The 23,125-nt window shown below is 38.7% G+C and overlaps 5 protein-coding genes across 7 annotated transcripts; 2 read left to right on the top strand and 3 right to left on the bottom strand.

The window, feature by feature from the left end:
* The first annotated feature begins 390 nt into the window (after positions 1–390).
* LOC137740646 (homeobox protein knotted-1-like 3) lies at positions 391–3,199 on the top strand. 2 transcript variants are annotated; one of them, XM_068480485.2, is made up of 6 exons: positions 391–1,140; positions 1,412–1,532; positions 2,128–2,318; positions 2,398–2,529; positions 2,621–2,757; positions 2,848–3,199. In XM_068480485.2, the coding sequence occupies exons 1-6, from the start codon at positions 649–651 to the stop codon at positions 2,882–2,884; spliced, it is 1,110 nt and encodes a 369-aa protein (XP_068336586.2). In that variant the 5' UTR covers positions 391–648; the 3' UTR covers positions 2,885–3,199. The 2 variants fall into 2 exon arrangements, with proteins under 2 accessions (XP_068336586.2, XP_068336589.2); XM_068480488.2 differs by having other exon boundaries at positions 403–1,140; positions 2,856–3,199.
* A 150-nt stretch (positions 3,200–3,349) lies between these two features.
* Positions 3,350–3,844, bottom strand: LOC137740230 (uncharacterized). Its single transcript, XM_068480106.2, has one exon. The coding sequence runs from the start codon at positions 3,842–3,844 to the stop codon at positions 3,350–3,352; it is 495 nt and encodes a 164-aa protein (XP_068336207.2).
* Positions 3,845–5,055: 1,211 nt separating this feature from the next.
* Positions 5,056–11,244, bottom strand: LOC137740376 (RAF-like serine/threonine-protein kinase 20). 2 transcript variants are annotated; one of them, XM_068480262.2, is made up of 11 exons: positions 10,850–11,244; positions 8,603–10,497; positions 7,366–8,512; positions 7,087–7,274; positions 6,896–6,967; positions 6,667–6,819; positions 6,399–6,562; positions 6,169–6,316; positions 5,825–5,947; positions 5,625–5,712; positions 5,056–5,515 (listed from the first exon to the last, which is right to left on the bottom strand). In XM_068480262.2, the coding sequence occupies exons 2-11, from the start codon at positions 10,493–10,495 to the stop codon at positions 5,316–5,318; spliced, it is 4,176 nt and encodes a 1,391-aa protein (XP_068336363.2). In that variant the 5' UTR covers positions 10,496–10,497; positions 10,850–11,244; the 3' UTR covers positions 5,056–5,315. The 2 variants fall into 2 exon arrangements, with proteins under 2 accessions (XP_068336363.2, XP_068336356.2); XM_068480255.2 differs by having other exon boundaries at positions 7,366–10,497.
* Positions 11,245–15,754: 4,510 nt separating this feature from the next.
* On the bottom strand, positions 15,755–17,031 carry LOC148690882 (uncharacterized). The gene is made up of 2 exons (XM_088685548.1): positions 16,358–17,031; positions 15,755–15,859 (listed from the first exon to the last, which is right to left on the bottom strand). The coding sequence occupies exon 1, from the start codon at positions 16,911–16,913 to the stop codon at positions 16,383–16,385; it is 531 nt and encodes a 176-aa protein (XP_088541674.1). The 5' UTR covers positions 16,914–17,031; the 3' UTR covers positions 15,755–15,859; positions 16,358–16,382.
* Positions 17,032–18,943: 1,912 nt separating this feature from the next.
* LOC137743395 (uncharacterized) lies at positions 18,944–20,835 on the top strand. The gene is made up of 3 exons (XM_068483280.2): positions 18,944–19,566; positions 19,847–19,962; positions 20,262–20,835. The coding sequence occupies exons 1-3, from the start codon at positions 19,405–19,407 to the stop codon at positions 20,581–20,583; spliced, it is 600 nt and encodes a 199-aa protein (XP_068339381.2). The 5' UTR covers positions 18,944–19,404; the 3' UTR covers positions 20,584–20,835.
* The last annotated feature ends 2,290 nt before the right edge of the window (positions 20,836–23,125 follow it).

Below are 23,125 nucleotides of genomic sequence, written 5' to 3'. Positions count from 1 at the left end.
TGCGGTATGACATTGTCAATTTCAAAAGATGAGGTATGAAACTATCGTGACCCTACTAGTTGAGATAATTTTTTGTACTTTAGCCAATAAATTAATAACATCAAATAATTTGAAATGCGATCACATTAAAAATTCTCTCGCCTATTGAAAATTCTTAAGTACGTGTGACGTGGTAAAAGATATAATACATCCGGTTTACATATTAGAATGTGCCCTATGCCCCTATGAGCCTACGTCCACACATATATAGGTACAGCTACTTACTGCAAATCTGCAAGTCTAGAACACTTATTACAATCAGCAATAATCAATTTTGTCTTATTAGCCACGTGTCATGCAATCTGGCCGTCCAATCGTCTCCTTGGTCCTCACTCAAACAAAGTCGTCGTCTCCCAAAAAAGAGCTTTTATTTCCAAACATTTATTTCCTTCTCCGTCGCTCTCTGCAGACAGCAGCACTCCCCCTTCTTCTTCTTTAATTGCTTAATCGAACACATTCAAGTTTCAAACTTTCACCAAACCCCACTTTCTCTCTTGACTCAAAAGCCGCTTCTGGCTTTTTTCCAAACCGTGCTTTTCCTATGTATGCACTGAAAAGCCAAAAGCTTTAAGATTTTCTCTCTCTTTTCTCACAATTCAACTTGCAAAAATGGCGTTTCATCACCACCACCAGCAGACCCCTCACGAAATGGCGTTCCAATCCTTCGCGGCGGATCAGCCGACGCTGTCCGGAGCTCCGACGTGGCTCAACAACGCCGCTTTCCGTCAGCAGAACACCAGCTTCGGCGGCCTCCACGACGCGGGGCGAAACGACGACGTGGTTATATCGCCGTCCGGGAAGAGCAGCAACTGCAGCGATCGGAACCGGAGGGAGATAAGTGGCTACGACGGCGGAGAAGAGGAGGAGGGGGAAGACGAGCTGGAGTGCGAGAGCGCGAGGTTCAAGGCGGACATCGTGGAACATCCTCTGTACGAGCAGCTTGTGTCGGCGCACGTGTCGTGCTTGAGGATCGCGACGCCGGTCGATCAGCTGCCGAGGATCGACGAGCAGCTCGTGCAGTCGCAGCGCGTGGTCGACAAGTACTCGGGAGCCAATGGGGATGTTGGAGTCATGGACGAGAAAGACCTTGATTTGTTCATGGTTAGCACTAATTAAATCTTAATTATTTTCTAATTTCAAGTGATTGAAAGTCTAAACAATTTTAACTTCTGGATATTTTTAGAGTGAGAGGTGGCAGTGAGGAATCCTGTTGTTTAATTCTCTAACTATTCCACTTTACAAGTGCTTTGGAGAATCTTAACCCTTTAATTACTAGTTTTGATTAGTGGCATGCTTGGAATTAGAATTTGTTCATAAATCTGTTAAACTTTTGGCGTTTGTCATCTGATCTTCGCTCGTTGTGATTTGGTAGACGAATTATGTTTTACTGCTTTGTTCCTTCAAAGAACAACTGCAGCAACATGTCCGAGTTCACGCAATGGAAGCAGTGATGGCGTGTTGGGAGCTCGATCAGTCTCTGCAGAGCTTAACAGGTAATTTTTGTTTCTTTAGTTTCGATTGCCCCATAAATCTTGATCCCTGCCTCCCCATTTCGCTTACTTTGTACGAAAAGTAGGAAACAGAGAAAAAGGACAAGAACATCAGTGTTACTTCCCATGTGCTGAACTGTTCTTGGTGTGACCTCAATGTGCGCTTCTTTTGTATAAAGCTGCCTAATAGTTATTTGGAACTTTTATTGCCTCTCCCCCAAAAAAACTATGTTTAACTTCAGGTGTTTGTTATCTGCGAAAAGAAGGATTTTGCAAAAGCGAAACCATTGTTATCGTTCCTTATGTTTTGAGTTTGAGGTTCATGTTCATAGTCTGGCACTGTTAAAGACTTCATCGGTTTGGAGAGGAAAGATGTGGGCGGCAATTGCACTGACTCGAACTTTTTGTTTTCGTTGAGTCTTTTAGCTTTGATTAGTGTCATCACTTTGGATTGGCGGCCTCTATAAATTCAGATATAGGATAAAACATCTTATCTGTAGTGTCGTCATCAGTTGTTATTGCTCTTTTTTGGTTGCTGATCGGATCCATACTTATTTATGGATAGTTTTCAGTTCAACATTTTAAGCTGCTTTCACAGGTGTATCCACGGGTGAAGGAACGGGTGCTACCATGTCCGATGATGATGACCAGGTGGATAGTGACATCAACTCCTATGATGGAAGTCTGGATGGCCCTGACACCATGGGATTTGGCCCTCTTGTTCCGACTGAAAGTGAGAGGTCCTTGATGGAGCGCGTAAGGCAGGAACTGAAGCATGAGCTGAAACAGGTATGAACTATAGACTTACAGAGTATATATACGTTTTCGATGTGGACTACAAGTGTAGCTGATAACCTCTGCTTATCAGGGTTACAAGGAAAAGATCGTCGACATTAGAGAGGAAATTCTGCGCAAGAGAAGAGCGGGGAAACTGCCGGGTGACACAACTTCTGTCTTAAAATCTTGGTGGCAATCACATTCCAAGTGGCCTTACCCAACAGTGAGTTTGAACTTTGTTATAATTCCCTCACAGCTTTCAGTTTTGCAGATTTTTTGTAATAGCTACTAAGACGCTCTTTCACTTTCGATAGGAAGAAGACAAAGCCAGATTAGTGCAGGAAACAGGCTTGCAAATGAAACAGATTAATAACTGGTTTATTAATCAAAGAAAAAGGAATTGGCACAGCAACATTTCATCAACTTCCGTTCTTAAGAGCAAACGCAAGAGGTAGGATTATGTATGGTCGTTTTGTTCGCATTGATCGGCTTTTATAAACTGAAAAATAAACTTGTCTCAATCTGTAATTTGGAAAAAAAGTAATGCAGGTGACATGAACAACCAACGATTGAAGTAAATGTAACTCTTAGTCGAAAATTCAGCAACAGAGAGCAAGGAACTTAATATTTCTCGTACAGTAAAAGCTTCAAGCCTTCAAATGATATACTTTCATCTTCGGATCGATCATTTCAAATCTGAGGCACCCCGACACTATCCGTGTCTTATAATACCATATCATCAAACTCTAAGCATGTAACACGAACCAGGTGGTCTAAATGTACCAATTTTCGGTGGATCTAGGTAGGTTTTTTGTATATGAATTGCATATCTACATTAAACGCATGCTTTCAATATATATATATTTCTATGAATATATATGGCTATTAAGAAAGTTGTCTATAGCAGTGATATGTACTTTGATGTGAATCTGAAATTTTAAGGCAAAAAATACACTGAGAACAGCATACAAATTGTTCTGTTTCGAACAGCGCAATAAAACCTCGTCGAAATAGGAAACAGGACAGCACAGACGAGGCCGAATCTAACCTCTGGATTTGACGAAAGCTGATTCATCGGTTCCATGAACGGGTCCGCCCATGGAACTGTGTTCGTTGGAAAAAGGAGCGGCAAACCTCGCTGTGAAGCCAAGAACAGCATCGACTCCTTCTCTGCCAACACCTTCGTCGAAATTGAGAGCATAACTATGAATATTGTACGGAAGCCCTGCATTCTTCTCTTTTCGACACAACCTATTCTTTTGCCTCTCCCAGTATCCACCAATCTTTCTGATGAAGTTCTTCCACTTGGGACCGCCGACTGCCTCCGTGTACTCCTTAGCCTCGTTCAGCTTCTTCCTCCACCATGTCGTCTCCTTGTTTCTTCCTCTGCCTTCTTGCTGCACCAAGTGTTCGTAAACATTGTCGTCGCGTTTCCTATATGCGCTTCCGAAGAACCTAAAGCAACCATGAAATCCGCAACAAGAAGAAACATCCATATCTGTTTCGTGTTCGTCGCGAGGTGAACCGTGGTTTGACATGATCACGGTTGGTCTAGAGAGAATCTGTGGCGAGACTTGGAGTGGAAGGGTGTTAAATTATAGGGGAAGGGAAGGGAAAGGGATATAACGGGAGAGAAGAAAAAGGACACAAGAAATATACACACATATATGCGTGTGTGAGTGTATATATATATATGCAAAGAGTAGCCCAATATTTAGGATTTATGGATTTTCCAGGAAAGATACGGCGGTGTGGATTTGTGGAAAAAATCCTAATCATATTACACGGAACCCGAAATAAAACAAAACAAGGAATTCCTAATGCAAATCTTAAACCTTATGACTGACTCTCTATCCCTTTCGTGTTTCTCTATCCCTTTCGTGTTTTGTTTTTTGGCGGCTCAGGTTGATTCGCGCTAACGCGGTGCCGTAAACATCCCCCACAACCCACACGCCCTAAGAAACGCGGACGTGCCTAAACATGTGGAATGCCACCGTGGTATTTTGGATCAATGATGCGATATTATGACGTTTTAATTTGTTCGCATGACATCGTTCTATTGATTTTATATGTTATGGCGTAAGAGAATGTAAGGAATATCCCAATAAAAAGCAAAGAATATTTACAAAGAAACTTAAATCAATCACACTATATGTCATGTGAAAAAATTAATTCACATAATACGATGATATGTAATTGGAGGAGTTCTTTAGTCGGGACCATGTGGCTGGCCGGCCAAAGACTCATCAGTTGGGGCCAAGATTTGGATAGTAGGATCAGAATACAAGGGAGTGGGCCTAACTGCCTAAGTGATATGTTAAACTTAAAATATCGTCACAGTGACATTCCCATTGTAGGTAAATTTCACTTTCAATTTAGTAACCGAAACGAGTCTATTAAGCTTTGGCAAGGAAATTTTTTTGGCAAAATAAGATTTTAGAATTTGTTCTTGAGTAAATGCTCTTTGTTCAGACATTTAGTTAATTAACGATCATGTCCAATTCCGAGGTAAATCTTCAATGGACAATTGTACTTTGTGGATCACATTTTCTTGTCACTGCAAATTGCCAAATAACTTCACAACACTCAGGTTCCTTGGATAAATTACATTTTCCTCAAGAATTTAACAAGGTTTAATCCTTGTTTCGATTACGAGTCGGGCCAATCAAACAGCTTGTTTCGCCTAACCCGAATCGACTAGGGGAAAGTAGAAGATGTCAAAACGTGATAGAAAACAACACAAAAAATACATACAATCCAATGAGCAATGCTTGTATTGACATGTCTAAAAGTGACAGAAAACACCCAAGTTGATTCAAAGGCAAAACCTATATGAGGCATAACTTTTATAAGACCTAAAACTTTCTATAAACAATAAAACAACTTCCCTATCACATAAAAACAAGGCAAACATTAAGTTATCTTCCAAGGGACCGAAACACAAGGGTAACGGTGTGGGAGAGGCACCGATGATGAAACAACTTGCTAAGATCGTTTTCGAACCTTAGGCTATGTTGGCGGGGGTTGCTGCGGTTGGGTCTGTCCTTTAGGAGGAATTTTTGCTGCCATACCACGTAACTCATTTGCAATTTCGGTGAAACTCAATCTCTCAGATGGCTCAGCTGACCAGCATGTCTCCATCAGTGATTTCCATTCAGGATCGCAAGAGTCCGGTACTGGTGGCCGCAATGTGTTGCTCACAATACCACCTGCATTAACATATGAGCAATAGGATAGCAGCATCTCAAATCTGAGTAAAACCTTGATAAGCCAATCATGTTTAAGAAGTGACAAGTTGTATTAAGCAGTAGAAGATACCTATGATAGCACCATAGTGCAAATCCGCATATGGTTCGTCTCCAGTCAGCAGCTCCCACAGCACAATACCGAAAGAAAATACATCGACCTAACGTATGCAACAAAAGAGGGAGTAAATAGCTAAGCAATAAAAACAGGGCTAAGAGTGAGTGGCAATCATTTAGTGATGATTTAAAATAAATTAAATAAGAAACACAAACCTTCTCAGAAACAAGGCTACTGCTACCATTCAACAGCTCTGGTGCCATCCATGGAAGTGTTCCCCGCACACCACCGGAGATCAGAGTATGACATTTCACCTTAGATAGGCCCAAATCACCGACCTGGCATCAGAAAGAAACCAGTGAGCACAATATTCTAAACAAGTAAACGAATTACAGCTTTTACATCAGAAGCATCTTATAATGCATATCAATGAAAATGTGTGTTTTTGAAAACAATGCCGCATTTTAAACAAGTTTGTTGCTTATTATAAGAAACGAAGGATCACAGCAACCACAACATGGACCAGAATATGATGCATGGGGCACAATTAAGGAACTACCTTGCATATTGGGCGGTGTGGATCTCGAAGATTGACAAGTAAGTTGTCACTTTTCAAATCAAAGTGTACTATCTTCTTTTCATGCAGGTACTCCATTCCGAATGCCACATCCATTGCAATCATGAGGCGCTTGCGCTTGTCCAGACTCCTGATAAATTTAAATTTATGTCAGATTTTCATCCCAATTGAAAATTACAAACGAAGAACAAAAAGCCAAACAAATACATTACTTCTCATTTTTCTGCAAAGCATTTCTCAGAGAACCGTTAACCATGTATTCTGTCACTGTTGCCACAGAACCTCCCGGTCCGTCAAGCACAATGCCATAGAAAGCTACCACATTGGGGTGGTGCAAGTCAGCAAGCTTGATGGCCTCATTCCAGAAATCCTCTCTCTGTTTGAAATTGAATACATAAACCACCAAATACAGATTAAGTAAATGAGGTATAAATAAATAAAAGCTAAAAGTTTTAAAACTAGTGCGATGAAAAGACAAACCGTGCGCTCCTGTTCTGAAGGCTTCCCAGCAAAACACCTATCATTGATTCTTTTGATTGCAACATCGGTGCCCCTCCATTTTCCATGATAAACAGTACCGAAAGTTCCAGAACCTAATTCTCTCAGCTCTTCAAGGTCACTGTTCTTTATAATCTGCCAAAAGAAAAATTACTCAGTCAATGTTACAGGGAAATATCACAATACCTATTAATGGAAACCAATTTTTCACCTGCAACCTGCCTAGGCCATCTGCTACTGGAAAACCAAGATTTGGCATATCTGCAAAGTTGAATTTGACATCCTAAAATAGAAAAAGTAAGATGATGAACAATAGGAGAGCCTAGAATATTTTTCGAGAGAGGGGAGAACACACAAATAATGAAATATTCTCACACATCCAACACATGAATTCTTAAATACCTCACTTTCCGATCTGTTTTGCATCCCTGCAGCATTGTTTTGAACCTCTTCATCTCGATTGGATTCATAAGCAGACTCATTTTTATCATGCAAGTAAGAATCTGATGGCGTAGATGACTGAAAAACACAGGCAGCTACTCCCTCAGCAACAGCTTGAAGTTCTTGCTTTATTTGTTCTTCTGCTGATCCTACGACAAAGAAGCGAAAAAATAAGAAAAATTCATATGAAATAAGCAATTAACTTATCCAGAAAGTAAAAGCAAATCATCACTAACCAACCTTTGGAAGACGGGGCATGCTCTGAACTAAGATCCCTGTTCAAATTACCCATTGGCTGTTGACCTCCACCATCCATTTGCATTTCTGTAAATTGTTCTTTTCTCAATTGTATTTTGGTCGGCCTAGGAGGCAATTGAGTATCGTGTCGCAAACTCCAAGGATCCTGATTGCTGAACAATGAGTTTGAGGAGTCCTGGGCATCGACACCATTTGAGGTAATAACTTCCCTCTCGTTAGGTACCATCTTCGGCAGCAATCTCATGTTCTCATCCTCCCATTCAGGAGGAGGTTGAATTCCATTAGTGAGATGGGTAGAAACAACAGGGTTTCCATAGTTAGATTCATACGAATCACGAAGATGCATTCCAACTCTTGATTGCAGATAAGATTCAGGATTTCCCCACATAGATTGCTGTCCTAAATCATAGAATTCTACTGGCTGTGAACTATACCCATGTGAGACTTCGGCAGGGGAAGAAGCTGATACTTCGGTTGGCTTAAAATGATTCCTGCCAAATTTGTCAACGATGTTATCTAGAGCCACATCTCTACCCCCAACTTGTGGTGTTTTATGATCAAAGCTGTCTTCCCTTCCACATGTATCCTCAGGTGATTTACCATGCTCCTTATTAACATAAATCTCAGTGGGATTTATCCTGAGGGCCTCCATCCTCCCGTCAATTTGTCTCAAATGATCATATGCAGTTGGAGATTCGCGAACCACAGGTGCGCCTCCAACAAGAGGTACATCTTGATTAAAAGGATCATTACCTAAATTTTCCTGTTTAACCTGGTACTGAAATGGTGTTGGATGTTGTTGAACAACATCGTCTTGACAACGCTGAGGAATATTGACCATGAATGCACTATTCGGTGATTGCACGTCACCTCCTCTCTGGATAACGCCCTCTGGAGTTGAAATCTGGGAGAGGCCAGTCTCATTTGAATAAGATGTTATGAGAAGAGGATCTACGGGAACTTGAACCCTGGGTCGAGCCTCAACTCCTTGGCCAAAATTACCTTCTCCTAGTGGTCCACTTACGATAACCTTGTTCATCGGCTGAGCTAGCAAATTCTCCTCTAGCCAAGGACTATAATAAGTTGGACTTGAATCAGATACTGGGCTTCCGCCAATGTCTCTCTGAACCTGTACCACATTATCAGAATGTGCATGAGGCAATGTGTTCTGACACATATAACAGTCTTCGAACCTTGTGGATTTCTCAGGATAGATTACCTGTTGGTGAGATACCAATCCATCATGGTAAATCACATGCTCCGGTGGTTGAACCTGATGCCATCCGTAAGCACCTCCTGCTGTTGTTGACGGTACTTGAACCTGATAGGAATTATAGCTTTGTTCAGCCGGAAGCTGGACGACCCTGGGAACAAAGGTACTCTTGTCTGCATAATTATCCAACCGAGCCTGTTGAGGATGGATCAATGGCTGAAGCACACTTGGTCTTATATTAACATGAGAATACGAGGGAGTCCTTGTCATGTGCACTGCAGGAATGAAGTGACGCGCGGGGCCAGCAACACTATCACCGTATTGCTGTTGGGTGAATACAGGATGAGCAGTCCCCATTGGATGAGGACTTGGGAAACCCATCTGAGGAGGAAGCTGGATATGATCTGTCCGTGTCATAACTTCTTGGCGAGGACCAACATAAGTTTGCAGATAAGGAGCAGCGTTTGAAAAGCCAATTCCAGGTTGCTGCAATCCCAGTTGCTGCTGTGATACTGTAACGGGCACAGATCTTTCTAACTCACCCTCTGGCTGAGAAGATGGTGTTTGGGGAGGCCCAGACTTAACTACAGGAATGACCAATGGAATTGTAGAAACTTCAGAATAAATTGCAGGCTTAGGATCCACAAATACCAGCCTTGTACTAGTGTCATGAGAAGTAGCTGAATTCCCTTTTGGTGATAACTTGCCCACTGATGGATGTCCAGTATTGTCCCCTTGACCAGGAACTGAGTTATCAATGACATCAGTTCCACTAAAATCAGAATTTTGTGTTGAAGCTGCACTTGCATTGCTCTCCTTCCTCGCAATACCAACACTCACCCCATCCGTAATCCCATTGACAGCATCAACATATCTCTGCTCACTATTATGTAAATCCCCCAATTGTACAACACCAGATGGATCAACTTCCGAAGCAGAAAACAAAAATACCCTCAACTTTGCTGACCCATCTGGAGATCCCTCGACCAACTTCCCATACTCATCCTTCATATTGTCAAGATCATCAGCACATGCAACTGACACCAGTGCATCGAGATCCTCATCGGGGAGCTGGTATTTAATAACCACAGGTTGCCCATATGTATCCACCATCTTCTGCACTAGATCATTGAAGCTCACATCTCTCCGAACACTAATAATCCTTGTATGCCCTCCAACATACCTCAACATTCCATCACTTGGTCTGGGCAAAATCTTTCCGCCAAAGCTGCACAGAAGCTTTATTTTCTTCCCAGACACAGAATCATCTCCACCGTCATCACTTGCTTGATCAGTCCCACTGCCACGACTGCCCAAATTGGCACTATAACCATACCCCGATGTCAAATCATTTCCAGTCTGATCAGCAACATTGCCACTGACCTTATTCCCTAAATTGGGATTATAACCGAACCTAGCAGTCATATCATTAACTCCATGATCTAAACCACCGCCAGCACTCCTATTACACATGTTCGAACTACAGCCAGAAGGCCCAGAAGCAGTTGTTGTAGTAGCAGAGCATACAAGATCAACAGCACTGCCACCAACCCGACTGCCCAAATTAGTACTGTAACCAATTCCAACACCAACGGAAGGGTTCACACCTGGATGCCCCACCGGCACAGCAATGCGGGGGCCAGGGCACCAGGTGGGCACCCCCGACACGGCATTTCCATACCCTAGGCCAACATGCCCAGCCTCTGAGGCCACCGGTGCTTGGTAAAAAACAGGTAGTGAATTAGGGCTATTATCTTCACGGACCAAGTGGCTAGGGAAAAATCTATCAGGGTTTCGACCAGCTGTAGTAGCCTGAGCAATGCGGGGCTCTTCGGCCACAGTTCGAGCTACATTCAATGGTCTCAATTCTTTGGGGAACGAATTTTGATCAAACGCCATGTCTACAAATAATTATAAAAAAAAAAAAAATCAAATTTCAATCAAGGCTTGAAAATCAATCGTAAATAATCAAATTTAAATCAAGGGTCTGCAAAATCAATCCTAAATAAGAAACCCATGATCAAAATTCGATAAAGCTAAAATCTTTTCGTCTGGATTGCGACAAAGCTAAGGTCTTTTCAATTTATATTTCCAATTTCTTAATTCTAATTCAAGTATTGAAGTTTCCTAATCATCTGCTATAAACCCTAGCCAGATTGCACCAAACTATAACAAAATTTTAACAGCTTTATATCCAAAACAGGCACAATAAACAAAAATGATCGAAAAAAAATACAGAGAGAGATTAAGTACCAGATTAAAAGTGGGCGTTTCGAGGAGAGAGAGTGTGTATGGTGTTAGATAAGATGGAGAAAAAGAAACAAAGAGAGTCCGAGTCGGTGGAGTGCAGTTTCCAAACTCCAAAGGAATCAAAGCTCAGAGTGACAAGCGTCCCCAGAACAGCTCCTCGGCACTTTCTCGCTTTTTATTGTCCCATCCATCGTGAATATTTTCCGGATGGGATTTTTATTTTCTCGGGAAAATATGATGTTTGTGTAGGAAATGGCAGTGGGCTTAAGGGAGAAGATTTGGTTTTGGTTTGGAGTCTTGGAGAACAGAGAAGGTGATGGGGGGGGAAGACACGTGGACTGTTTCATGCAAGATTGTGATTTATCAGTCAAAAAAGTGTAGTATTATGTGCTGTGGGTACTTAGGAGATTTGCCTAAGATCTACAATATATATACACACACAATATATATACACACACACTACAGATTATCTCAATTTTTTTGAATTGGATGGAATGGTCGGAGAAGACAAATACAAAAGTAAGTTCTTGGAAAGTTCCTTCAAATATAATATTAAATTATGGACAAATTATACTATGCAACATATTATTTAATTACATTCTTTATGATAGAGTTGTTTGTAGTGATTTCATATCTAATTGTGGTTATTTCTTTTTTTCAACTGCAATCATGGCATGATTTCCAATCACAACTTAAAGCCTTAACTTCTTATTTTGGTTCGTGATCAATCACTAATTTCTTTGATCGCATGATTATAGTCAATATAACGCATGATTATGTTACTAATTAGGGTTTCAATTGTTTGGTTTTAAAATACAAAAAAGCATGCTATCGTTAGTAATGAATGTTAAACACATTCCATTAGAAGTTAAAGAAGATAATACATTACCTATGAGTTTATGTTGAAGCGCAACATCTAAAATTCGCCAAATTTCCATTATAGCTTGTAAGATAAATAGAACTCGAAAATAAGAGACACTTGTGTGGTACCAATTAAAATCCTTCCATGATCAAGTCAGTAATTTAGAACTATAATAAAGTTATTTTGAGCTCTCATGCATGTATTTTTTGTAATGTAGATATGTAAGCCGTTGTATTTATGTTCTTCATATCGAATCTTTTTGGATTGGGTAATGCCATGAATCCTTAGAGTTAAGGGGACACTTTTGGGTAACTTCACTTTGTTGTTAGATTTTTTTTTATCATATATATTTTGACCGATCTCCTTGTGGGAGTAGGAGAGGTTAAAAACATGTAATTTACAAGTCTTTTTACTACACAATAATGTATACTATATTACTTGATTTCTTTTTTCTAAAAAATAGGACAATTGATGGCAAACCAGAGTAATTCACTATTTTTTGGCTCAAATGAGGTTAGTTGGGAATTGCAGTCTATATATGGCCACAATCAAGCCAATTTACAACTTACAAAATATCGAACTAGGACCTTCCTTTTTTCTTTCAAGAAGCTGTTATTCCACTTTTTTACTAGGCCACTTGTCGTGGTTATAGTACATTAGTTGATTAATACAACAGTAATTATTTGTACCTAAGAATGAACGATGAAAAGAAATAATGTGTGTCATACATTGTACAGTAGAAGAAATAATTATGTTAATGTATCTCGTACATTGTTGTATTCTAAGACTTATCGTACGTAACTAATTTCGTGATTTAGTCTGAAATTGTTGACTTCTTTCCTGGTCTGAATAAGGCAACTTCAGCATAAAGTGGTGTGGAAGTGGAATAGTTTTAATTTATTTATTGCCTTATTGAATTATTTGGCCCACTATATTATTCTGGATTTATATCAACCGTTTTCAGGGGCACTTTCTGACTTTTCATCGAGTCGGTGGATGGTGACACATACTCTTAACTGGGGGAGGATATGAGATACTTCATAATTTTGATATCTATTTCCTTTTTTTTTTTTAATAATTTTGTAAAGGCATAGAAAGTTCGATATCAAAGAGAAATAAACTTTTTAAGAAAAAAAGAGAGAAAAATAATATGGAAAATAACACCAGCAACTCTTTTTTACTTTCTTGGGTGAGGTCGGTCGACCAATCCTTTGCTTGACATTAAACAATAAAAATCAAAGTATTAGGTAATCCAAAACTTTAATACGCGGTTTCGTTCTTCTTTATTAAGAAACAAGAAAAGTGTTTTGATGATTGACTGAAAGTCAAGAAAAGGTAAAATACTTGGATAAAGAATGAATGATAAAAGTTATGGTTTGAGGATTTGGATCCTCGCCGGATCCCTTTCTTGAGGATTCTAGGGATCAACGTACGTGAACTGTTGATTAAAAATCGTGTGGAATTCGAAAGACTTATACGAGACAGATTTAGAGAAATAGTTTTAATTCCAACAGGTAGAAAATTAACTCTAATCCAATAGAAAAGGAATTCAAATCTTTTTTTTACAAGAAACTCTAAAGCATAAAACACCACATGTACACCTACATACTAAAAAACCAAATTAGTTTTTCCAACAACACGAATACTAATGTGACAATATTTCAAACTCATCACGCATCAATATGTGTTGTAATATTTTCACCCACGTCGGATGGACCTTGACGTGTACCTTTTCATCTAAATAATATTTCTCATAATATATTACACGGAAGAATCAGCACCAACGGTAATAGTCAAACAAGTTAAGGTCGGTTATTAAGAAAGTATGCTAACTAACTAACTAACTAACTACTTGATATTATATACCTCTTGCTTTCTAGCATCCATGGCATTGAAAGTCAGGTGAAAAAAGAAATCTGTAGTACAAGGAACAAGTTTGGTTTGACTCAACTGAACTTGTTTCGATCTTTGGCCAGCAGATAATCCTACACCTGTTAAGTTATTGTTACTCATGTCCTGATGTCGTTCCCCCAATAAGCAACGATGACGTGAAACCCTACACGTTTGAGTAGATGTGTCCTTCCATGTTTGAAACACCTTAGCCATTTTGGTTACATAATAGAGGTGTGACAACGATATGCATACCACTACTTACTTGAAGTGCAAGAATCGGTCGCCTTTGCATGGACTAGCTAATCCCAACCGATCATGCTTTGTCGGCTTTATGCAGACTGGTTGTTATGGGAACGGACAAAATTATTCTTCAAACGCGACCAATCCTAACACTTCAAGAAAATAATTGACTAATTGTGGGATTGTGTGAGATGGAAAGTAACCTCAACTTACATTGTTTTCTTTGAAACATTGTTGCGAGTGTGAATTTCACATTGAAAAAATAATGGACATTGCATGTTCTTATAAACAATTGGATACTTCTCATATTATCAATTGATTTTATAGTGAAACCTAACTTTTTTTTTTTTTTTATAATCACGGACTGTCTCATTTGTAAAACCCAACTTTCTTCGAACAAATGTGTGTGTCGGCAATATGCCCTATTTGCTGCAGTGTAGAGAGAAATTTAGAGTCCGAAACAGTTAGGAGAGTAGTAGGTTGACCTAGGATAAAGAAGTGTTGTATATTATATATATATATATATATATATATATATTGTGATTTATGGTGAATAAACAACTGGCACCACATGGATAGGGAAAGTATCATATTGTTCCTTTGTTGGAGAATTCAATATATAATTATCAAACTAAGCAGTTGTATAAACAGTAATTAAGCTAGCCTATGGTTTCCCCCAATCTGTACATTTGACCAAAATCAGGCTCCTAGCTATCTGGTAAATCTGACGAATCCAATGACGTTAATTATCACAGCAAACGGAGAAGAACGGTCAACAAAGTGCAGGTGCAAGTGCATTTAATCAACTAATTACTATATAATAACATATATGTTTATTACTATGTTAGAAATATTTGGGAAGGTCATGATCTTATTGCAGGCCTAGGCTTAAGCTCTACCTCACTGAAATGCTCGATGAGCTGCTGTATATTTGGCCTAGCCGAAATCAAAGTATAGTTCTTTTAGTTGTTTGACAACATGTACGCTATGGTGCATGCTTATCGTTTGACATCATGTGATATTTGGCCTAGCCGAAATATCACATGAATAATTGCAGACGTGAGAGTAGCAACATTCACATGAGTGAATGTGCATGCTTTCCTATACTCGTAAGAACTTAAGTTAAATTTATTTTCTTACAATTTAAATTAGTTTAAAATAAAATATCAATGACATGAAAAAGGTGAATTGCTTTATTTCTTTACAAGGTTAAATTTGTAACCATCATTATGCCATCATAACTACAAGATAATTTAGAGTATGGGCATTAGCCATTTTACATTTTGGACCCGCCATATGGCATTTGACAATTTAGAGTGTGGGCATTACCCATTTAAAATGTGATCTTGCTCTTGTGGCCCATACTATAAATTTGGTTAGCCTTTTGATTTCTTAATGGCATATTTTGTATTTTTAGTTCCTTATTCAAGATATGAGTTTGAGATATCAAGTACTTACTAATACATATGAAACATATGAAATTCGAAAGTGTTAGGTTTTTCTTTGAAATTTATAATCAAGTACCTAAAAATAAAAAATCAAATCAACTAGTCAGGAGGGTTGTTGATCCAATTTTCTATCCTTACCTTTTATTAAGTTCCTTCCTTCTCTCATTATTGTTAAGTATACATAACATGGATGGAGACAGTTAAGGCTCACTAGAGGAACATATTGGTCATGTTATTCATGCTCCCCTTAATGAATATAAATAAAAAGACATATAATTAACTTGAATTTATCATAATTTTACTACTTGCAATTTATATTCTCATATGGTCCATTACTGTAAAAAAATTCCTACAAGTTGTGGCCTAATGAAGTTTTACAAGAAAAAAAAGGCGGTGAAATTATAGAAGATATGATGAATTTTTTTTCTCAAGTATATATAACTAGATTAAGGTTGCCCTTGCTTAAAAAAAAAATTCTAACTCCGTCCATGATACCTAAAAGTTTAAACTTCGTTCCCGTAGCATGGGCATTGTCTTCTTCATTCACTATTTACCGATTCAAAACTGGGCCTGAATCATGCATGCATGCATTAATACAGAAAAAAGGTACATGCAAATTGCAATTGTAGTTAATAATACATGCTGGGAAATTCTGCAAATCTAATTGATGGGTGAAAATAATCATGCAAATTCATTCAGATTCTATTAAATTTAATTACGACTTGAAATTCGTGATGATCCAATGATGATAATTAAGCTAATCCCAAAATATATACTTGACAGCCAGCATTTATTTCCAAATTTCCCAGCGAAAATATAAACTAGAAATTTAACCTAATTCAGTACTGGTCATTCGCAAAAGAAAAATGTCTGGAGAAAACTAAATTAAAGGGAAGAAACCATCGCAACATATTACGGTAACCGTGCCAATATATATACACCCCCCCCCCCCCCCCAATGAATATTTACAAACCATATCTGCGTTCATGTGTATTGCACATGAATAATTTAATCACATTTCATGAAAACCCTATTAAGCAATTAATTATCAAGACCGGATTAATTAACCTGAGGCCTGCCTTTAGATCATAAGCTAGCTATAGGCAGTTATCTCCTTGGACGCAGACGGTGAAGCCACGGAGGAGGACTCCTGCGAGGATTGAGGGGGCGAATGCGGCAATCTCGAGGAGAAGCTCCGGAGCGGGTAATCCTCGAGGTCGGTCTCCTCGTGATCAAAGTTGAGGGCGTAGCTGAGTGCGTCATATTTAAAATCGGCAGAGGATGAATGATGCCTCCGTCCCACGTGGCCGTGGCCGTTGCCACGTCCATGCATGCGCCCAATCAAATTCTTGCACTTGTCTTTCAATTCCGCAAACTCGTAATGACTGTTGTTGTGGTGATGGTGATGGTGGTGGTGATGGCTAGATCGCGAGGACCGAGAATTAGGGGAGAATAAAGAGGTCCGCACGAGGCTGACATTATCAGCCCCGTTCGGAGTGGGAGGCGCCGTGAGGGCGCCGTGGTGGTAATTTTTGGGAGTAGGGAAGCATGGGATTATGCAGAGGGAGGAGCGGAGCTTTTGTTTGAGAGAGTTTGGGGAGCAGGGTTCGTGGTTGTTCTCCATTATTTTGATTTGTGTGTGGAGAGGTTGGGGTGGTGGCGGTGGTATTTGTGCTTTTATTTGGGAGGAGGAGGAGGAGGCCCGTGGGTGAGGTGAAAGACGGATGAGGACACGTAGGGTTCGGGGTTTTGAAAGATGGGAATACGGGATGCGGGGGACGTGAGAGTGAAACCAACTCATTGAGGTCCGGATTTCATGGGATGCTCTTGGGGTTTCTGTTCTTTTGACTTTATTCAGAGGTTATCGCTTTTTTCAGGAATTTTTTTTTTTTTTTTTCCATTTTTTTCTTTTGATATATATCTGAAAACTAGGATGGGCCCAAAATTTGAAGGCTAATGTTGCGGTCCATTTGCATGAAATATGAGCTGGGCTCGAATGCAAAATTGGAATATGGGCTTGAACATATCTTGTTGCCCAATTAAGAAAACTATTACTCCATGATTGGGAGATGAGATTTTGATGTCAATGTGAGTTAAGTAAGTTGATTAGAACTGTGTTGCTTATCCTTTGTCTAATTCAAATTTTTCTGATCATAAATTAGAGTAGTTTAGAGTATCGCATTGTCGGATAAAAGAATATTACAAGGCCCAAATCCAATTTTAATATAAGTTCGTAAGATCCCCAGTCCTTGTTATGCTCTGCCCACTTAGCAGGTCAGATGATGAGAATCTTTATCCATATCCTTTGTGTAGTACAATATTGTAGAAGTGGGGTTGGGGTTGATACGTATGCCTTGTTCATTGAGAGAATATTATCACTCCTCGTCCTCGCCTTAGTGATTCTCTACGCGTGATGTCTAGTTTTTTATTTTGATAAGATTCATTTCTAAAGGATCGTTTCAAATGTGGGATAAGGGGTCATTCATACATGATACATACAATCAAACTGACTTTTAAATTTTACGGCAAGACGTCATACGTAAGTAATGAACAAACTCTTTTTAGAGAGAAAAACTTTAATAAGGCAGTCTAATCAACCAACCAACAAGTCAGATCACTATCACAATGAATAAGACCGAATTGACGGATAGAATAAACTCAATAGCCGATTGGTCCTATTATGTTCTCTCTAAAATCAACATCACAATAATAAATATTAAAAACATCCAATATTTGGATCATCAATTATTGAAAAGAGATAAAAATAATCCTGATTACCTCAAAAAAAATGAGAGATTGAGGAAGGCAAAATACATTTTTTTTTTTTTTTTTTTTTTACAGAAGGGAGGTAAAATTATTGAATAGATATATATAAACTCAATATACATGTTTTGTTTTTTGTTGTTGGTCTGATTCTTTTTATATTTTTGTTTTTGTGTTTTCTTAATTATTATCCCAACTAAAGAAAAGCTAAAGAAAAAAAAGAGGCTTTTCGACTAAGAGTATCTTCATGGCTGGGCAGTTTGTAAATCTATAAAACTAAAAATAAACATACAGTACCCTAAACACAATCTTCATTTCTTCTGTTTTTTGTGTTTAAGATTTAGGATCTTGATACGTGACTTAACTTGTACATATTTATATGTTATATAAAGGTTGTATTACCTTATTCCGCTATTTTTAAAAGGCCGCTGGGCCTCCATATAATACATTTCTTTTACTTGTAAGATTGTCTAACTATCTAACTGGTCAGATTTCTCATTTTCCCCTCTAATTTTTTTCTTTTAATTCTACTTGATTCGTTGAAAGAGTGCATTAAAGAAAGCCCAAAATCACTACCTTCTTACCTAAACACAGAAAACAAAAGAAATGGAAGTACACAACCAGAACTATTCACTTGGTGCAGCCAAGAAAAGTCATTTGATTACTATAAAGAAATGAAGTACACAGCTAAAACCATTCATTTGTAACTTAGTATTACGATCTAGTAGCATTCTTCTTCACTTGTAAGTGAGAGGTCTTAAATTCGGTTCTCATCAAAGACTAATTTGAACCACATTAATAATAATCCATTGTAAGACTTAACCATATCGTTTGGTAAAAAGAAAGAGAAGAGAAAATTACTATAAAGCCCAAAGAAACATTACAAGAAGAGATGTGGTTGATCATGTGGCTCACCATGATAAGTGCCAGGTTTTCTGTTCATAGCAACACTCAGCACCATTGTCTGACACAAACCGGTTGGACTTGGTGGAAGCTTTTCGGTAAAGTTGCACTGAAACTTCCTCACCCTTTCCATCTCATTTCTCTCACCTTTTCTTTGTTGTATTTTGTCCCCTCATCTTTTACTTTTCTTCTGCTTGGACTTGGTGGAAGCTCTTCGGTGAAGTTGCGCTGAAACTTCCTCACCCTTTCCAACTCATTTCTCTCACCTTTTCTTTGGTTTTGTCTCGTCATCTTTTACTTTGCGTTTGCTCTTTCTCTGTCTCGCATCGAAAACCTGACTGCTCTAAACACAAACTATTTTACCAGTAGTAGGACGTTTAACCGTCTCTAAAACAACGCTCGTTTTCTTTGTTGGGTTTTGTGCCGTCGTAATTTCGAGGTTGAAATTAATGGCTGGAATGCTTCCTGGTGTGGAAAGCGCTCGGAGGAGACGAGTCCGTCAGAGCGGAGAGCCACCGTGTTTCGGCGGCATCCATGGCAGCACGAGGCGCTCTTGTTTCTGTTTGTATGCTAGCAACCATGAATCTCACCACACCTCCACTTCTCCACTGGTAATTCTTTCTTTCTTTCTCTCAATCTTCCACATAACACAATACGAATGTTTTTCGCACTCTTCATTTCTCTTACCCCTCTAATTTTGTTTCTAATTTTTAAAACGAATAAATCAAAGAAGAATCAATCGAGAAAAACAAGAGGGTGAAAATCGCTATCCAACCGATTGAATTACAAGCAAATATATTTTTCTCTTGTTGCTTGGATGATTTTTCATGATCATTGTTTCATTTTGCATGTTTGAATCATTAATCTCAATATTAACTATTGAACAAATAGCAACGAAGCATACTGAACCAAGCATACATGGATGAGAAGCTGGGAGTGGAAGCCAGAGAAGCAAAGGGGAGATTAGATGAAAGACTGAGAACACAAAGAAAATCACAACTCAAAAGGTACAAATAATTAATTTACCAATATGGTAGTCCGTCTATGAAACAAACTGTCGATTGCATATCAATAATGCCTCCATATCCATGTTATTGATGCTTATTGACAACATCGACGAAACGACTGTTTCTTTCCTGCACATAGAATTTCTTACCAATAATGGTTCTTGCTGCTAGCCTGCTATATACGTGAGGGGAATAGATTTTCTGACTTTTTATTCTTCTGCACTTCCCTATTTATTTTTGTCCCCCGATTTTCAATATGTTTTAAATTTTGTATTTTGTTATACTTATGATGAATTTAGGCACAATAATAGTAACAACAAAGGACTGAAAAGTGTTGATGGAGGAGGAAGATCATCTGTGGTGCTCGGAGAGTTGCAGATAGAAGTGTATGGAGCTACAAAGAGTAGCAGTAGCACAAGTGGATCAAAGAAGTTCAGCTGGTCAAAGTTGTCCTGGAAATCATCAGACCAGGATGAGTGTGCAGTCTGCCTGGAAAGGTTCGGTCCAGGTGAGACCCTGGTGAACCTGCCCTGTGCCCATAGGTTCCACTCTGGTTGCATGATTCCATGGCTTCACAGCAATGCTCATTGCCCATGTTGCAGAATGGAGATTAGCTCCTAGTAATTGTATTGGTAATTTGGTAAATTAAAATTGTAAAATATTGATTGAGCTTGCAGTTGCAGTTGTAGAGTTGGTTTGAAGTTTGAAGTTTGAAGGATTGACCTTGTGGTGCTAATTGTTTACCTACCACAAGTTTTTGTTGAAGTGAATAGTTGCCAAGTACTCTTTGTGTGAGTAAATAGTTTATGCATATTTTGGAAAAATACTTGTTTGTTTTCTCATTAGAAATAAATTATAGTCTGACTCGTATAATTGAATTTTTTAATTATAATTTAGGAGCTGTTATTGACACTCCCATAATCTCAATCCACACTCGTTCTATATTTTTAATTTATCTATTTTAATTCTTTTAATATGATTTCTCGATTTTACCCTTATATTACTTTTAAAGTCTACAATCTTGAAAACCTCATTAAGTATGACATAAATATTTATAGGGAGTTGTAAATACCTTCTGTGCTCTAGAAGCAAGGCGGCTTTACAATTGTTTACTTTGAGGTTTTCCAGTAGACCTTGGGGACGTTTGTTACACCGGACTATCTTGGACTGGACTAGCTTTAAGGACTAAGCTGGATTGCCTTAGAATAGACTAAGCTAGACTAACTTAATAAAGCGTTTAATGCAGTGGCGGATTAAAAAGCAGGATAATTAATAAATTCTAATATTATATTAATTTATCTATATCTCTTTTAATATTTTATTCTTACTTCTCTCATTTTTTTCCTTCTTTTTTCTGAAAGCTCTTCCTCTTCTTCGAAACCCAGTTCCATACTTTGAGATCAAATCAAAACCCAGTTCCATACTTTGAGATCAAATCAAAACCAACGCCTCCGAGGGAATGGTCTCCCATAACCGCCGCCGTCGTAGTTCTCTCGGATTTGAGATGAGGGAATGGTCTCCCATAACCGCCGCCGTTACAATCTCAACACCGGATGCCAGTACTTCATCCAGGGCCTTCGCCTCGTCGACCTCGAGTACCTCCGCCGCACCGGCAACTTCCTCCCCCCACCCAACGCCTCCGAGTCCTGCTGGGTGCCTCCGCCTACAACTAGTCTCTCGAAAATGGATCACCCTGCGCCCTCTGCACCACCAGAATGACCTTGCACAGCTTGCTTTTGACCGGCGAGTCCGTCGGAAACGTCTCCACCTACGCGGCGTACCCGTCTTGGTGTGGTGCTGTGATCTCGTTGGAGAGAGGACGCAACGCAGACGAAGCAAAGTCTTCGCAAAGGGAGGACGCCAAGCGACACAAAGGAGACGAAGCAGGTCTTAGCAGTCCTGTGGTTTTCGGGGGGTTTCGCTAAGACGACCTAGCGAGGGAGATAGTCCACACGAGTCCGGGCTAGTCTCATTTAAGTTAGTCCCCAAGCTTACCAAACATGGGACAATAATCCTAGCCAGTCCAATCCCACTTAAGAAGGTGAAACAAACGCCCCCCTTATGTGCAAAAGACTCTAAGGCCTGCGTAAGAATTAGAGTGCGATTATCATGAAAATGGAAACATGCTTCAGGCTTATGTGGCTAACACAACCATTCTGAACACATATATATAGCTAAGCTGTTGAAATCCATACAGAGAATTTGGACATGATCGAGAACGATTCAATGGAACTTTCCTTTTTAAGATTGTTTGGATGTTATGTTTAGTTCTTGTGAATTGTTTAATTTTGCCATGGTTAAAATTTCAGAAGGGAAAAAACATGAGATTATTTCTCGTTATGATGTTCAAGATACGAACTATGACACCACAACTATTATGTTGTATTTTAGAAAGATTACTTGTTGCCTTTGCTTAGCAACAATTTTATTTTGTATAATTTTTTTCGTTTCTGTATCAAATCTACCATAAACAATGAGCCTACTTACTGCTTCCCACTCACTTTTCGTTTTTCATTGTTTTCCCGGGAAATTAAGTTTTGGATTTTTCCATTGGGTTGCTGGCTGCTGCTTTGGATTTTACTTACATTGACTGTTATTTGTTATGCGATTTGAAATTCAAATTATATTTTATCATATTTTGTTTCCCTTTGATTTTTTTCATGGATCTGTTTGGGATTCTAGTAATAGTGTTCAGATTTTGGAAATTGTTCTCTCTTTTGTGCTCTGGGTTATATTATTGTATTGAACTCATGGTTCTTTTGTGTAGAAATTCAAATCTGGGATCATTGTTTCTGGTTTATTTTGTATCAATTTTTTTCATTACTAGAGCAAATCTGGAAAAAATAAATAAATCTACCAGAAATCCCTCCAATTTTTTTTTTGTAAGCAAAATCAATTTCAAATGAAAGATTAGTCAGGCTTTCAAGAAAAGAAAAACATGCTCAAAATCTAAGCATTCCCACCAATTTATTTAAGTCATCAAAATTATACTTAAATGAGGTTTTCAAAATTTTGTGCACATTAAAAACAATATAAGGGCAAAATCGAAAATCACATTAAAAGAATTAAAATAGATAAGTTAAAAATATAGAAGGAGTATGGATTGAAATTTTGAGAGTGCCAATAACAGCTTCCTATCTTTTTTGTAAGTTACTTTATTATA

Source organism: Pyrus communis, chromosome 15 (assembly GCF_041283825.1).
Source record: "Pyrus communis isolate YQ-2024b chromosome 15, ASM4128382v1, whole genome shotgun sequence".
Lineage (NCBI taxonomy): Eukaryota > Viridiplantae > Streptophyta > Magnoliopsida > Rosales > Rosaceae > Pyrus > Pyrus communis.
Note: the sequence above shows the minus strand (reverse complement) of the source record. Positions and strands in the feature narration are given on the sequence as shown.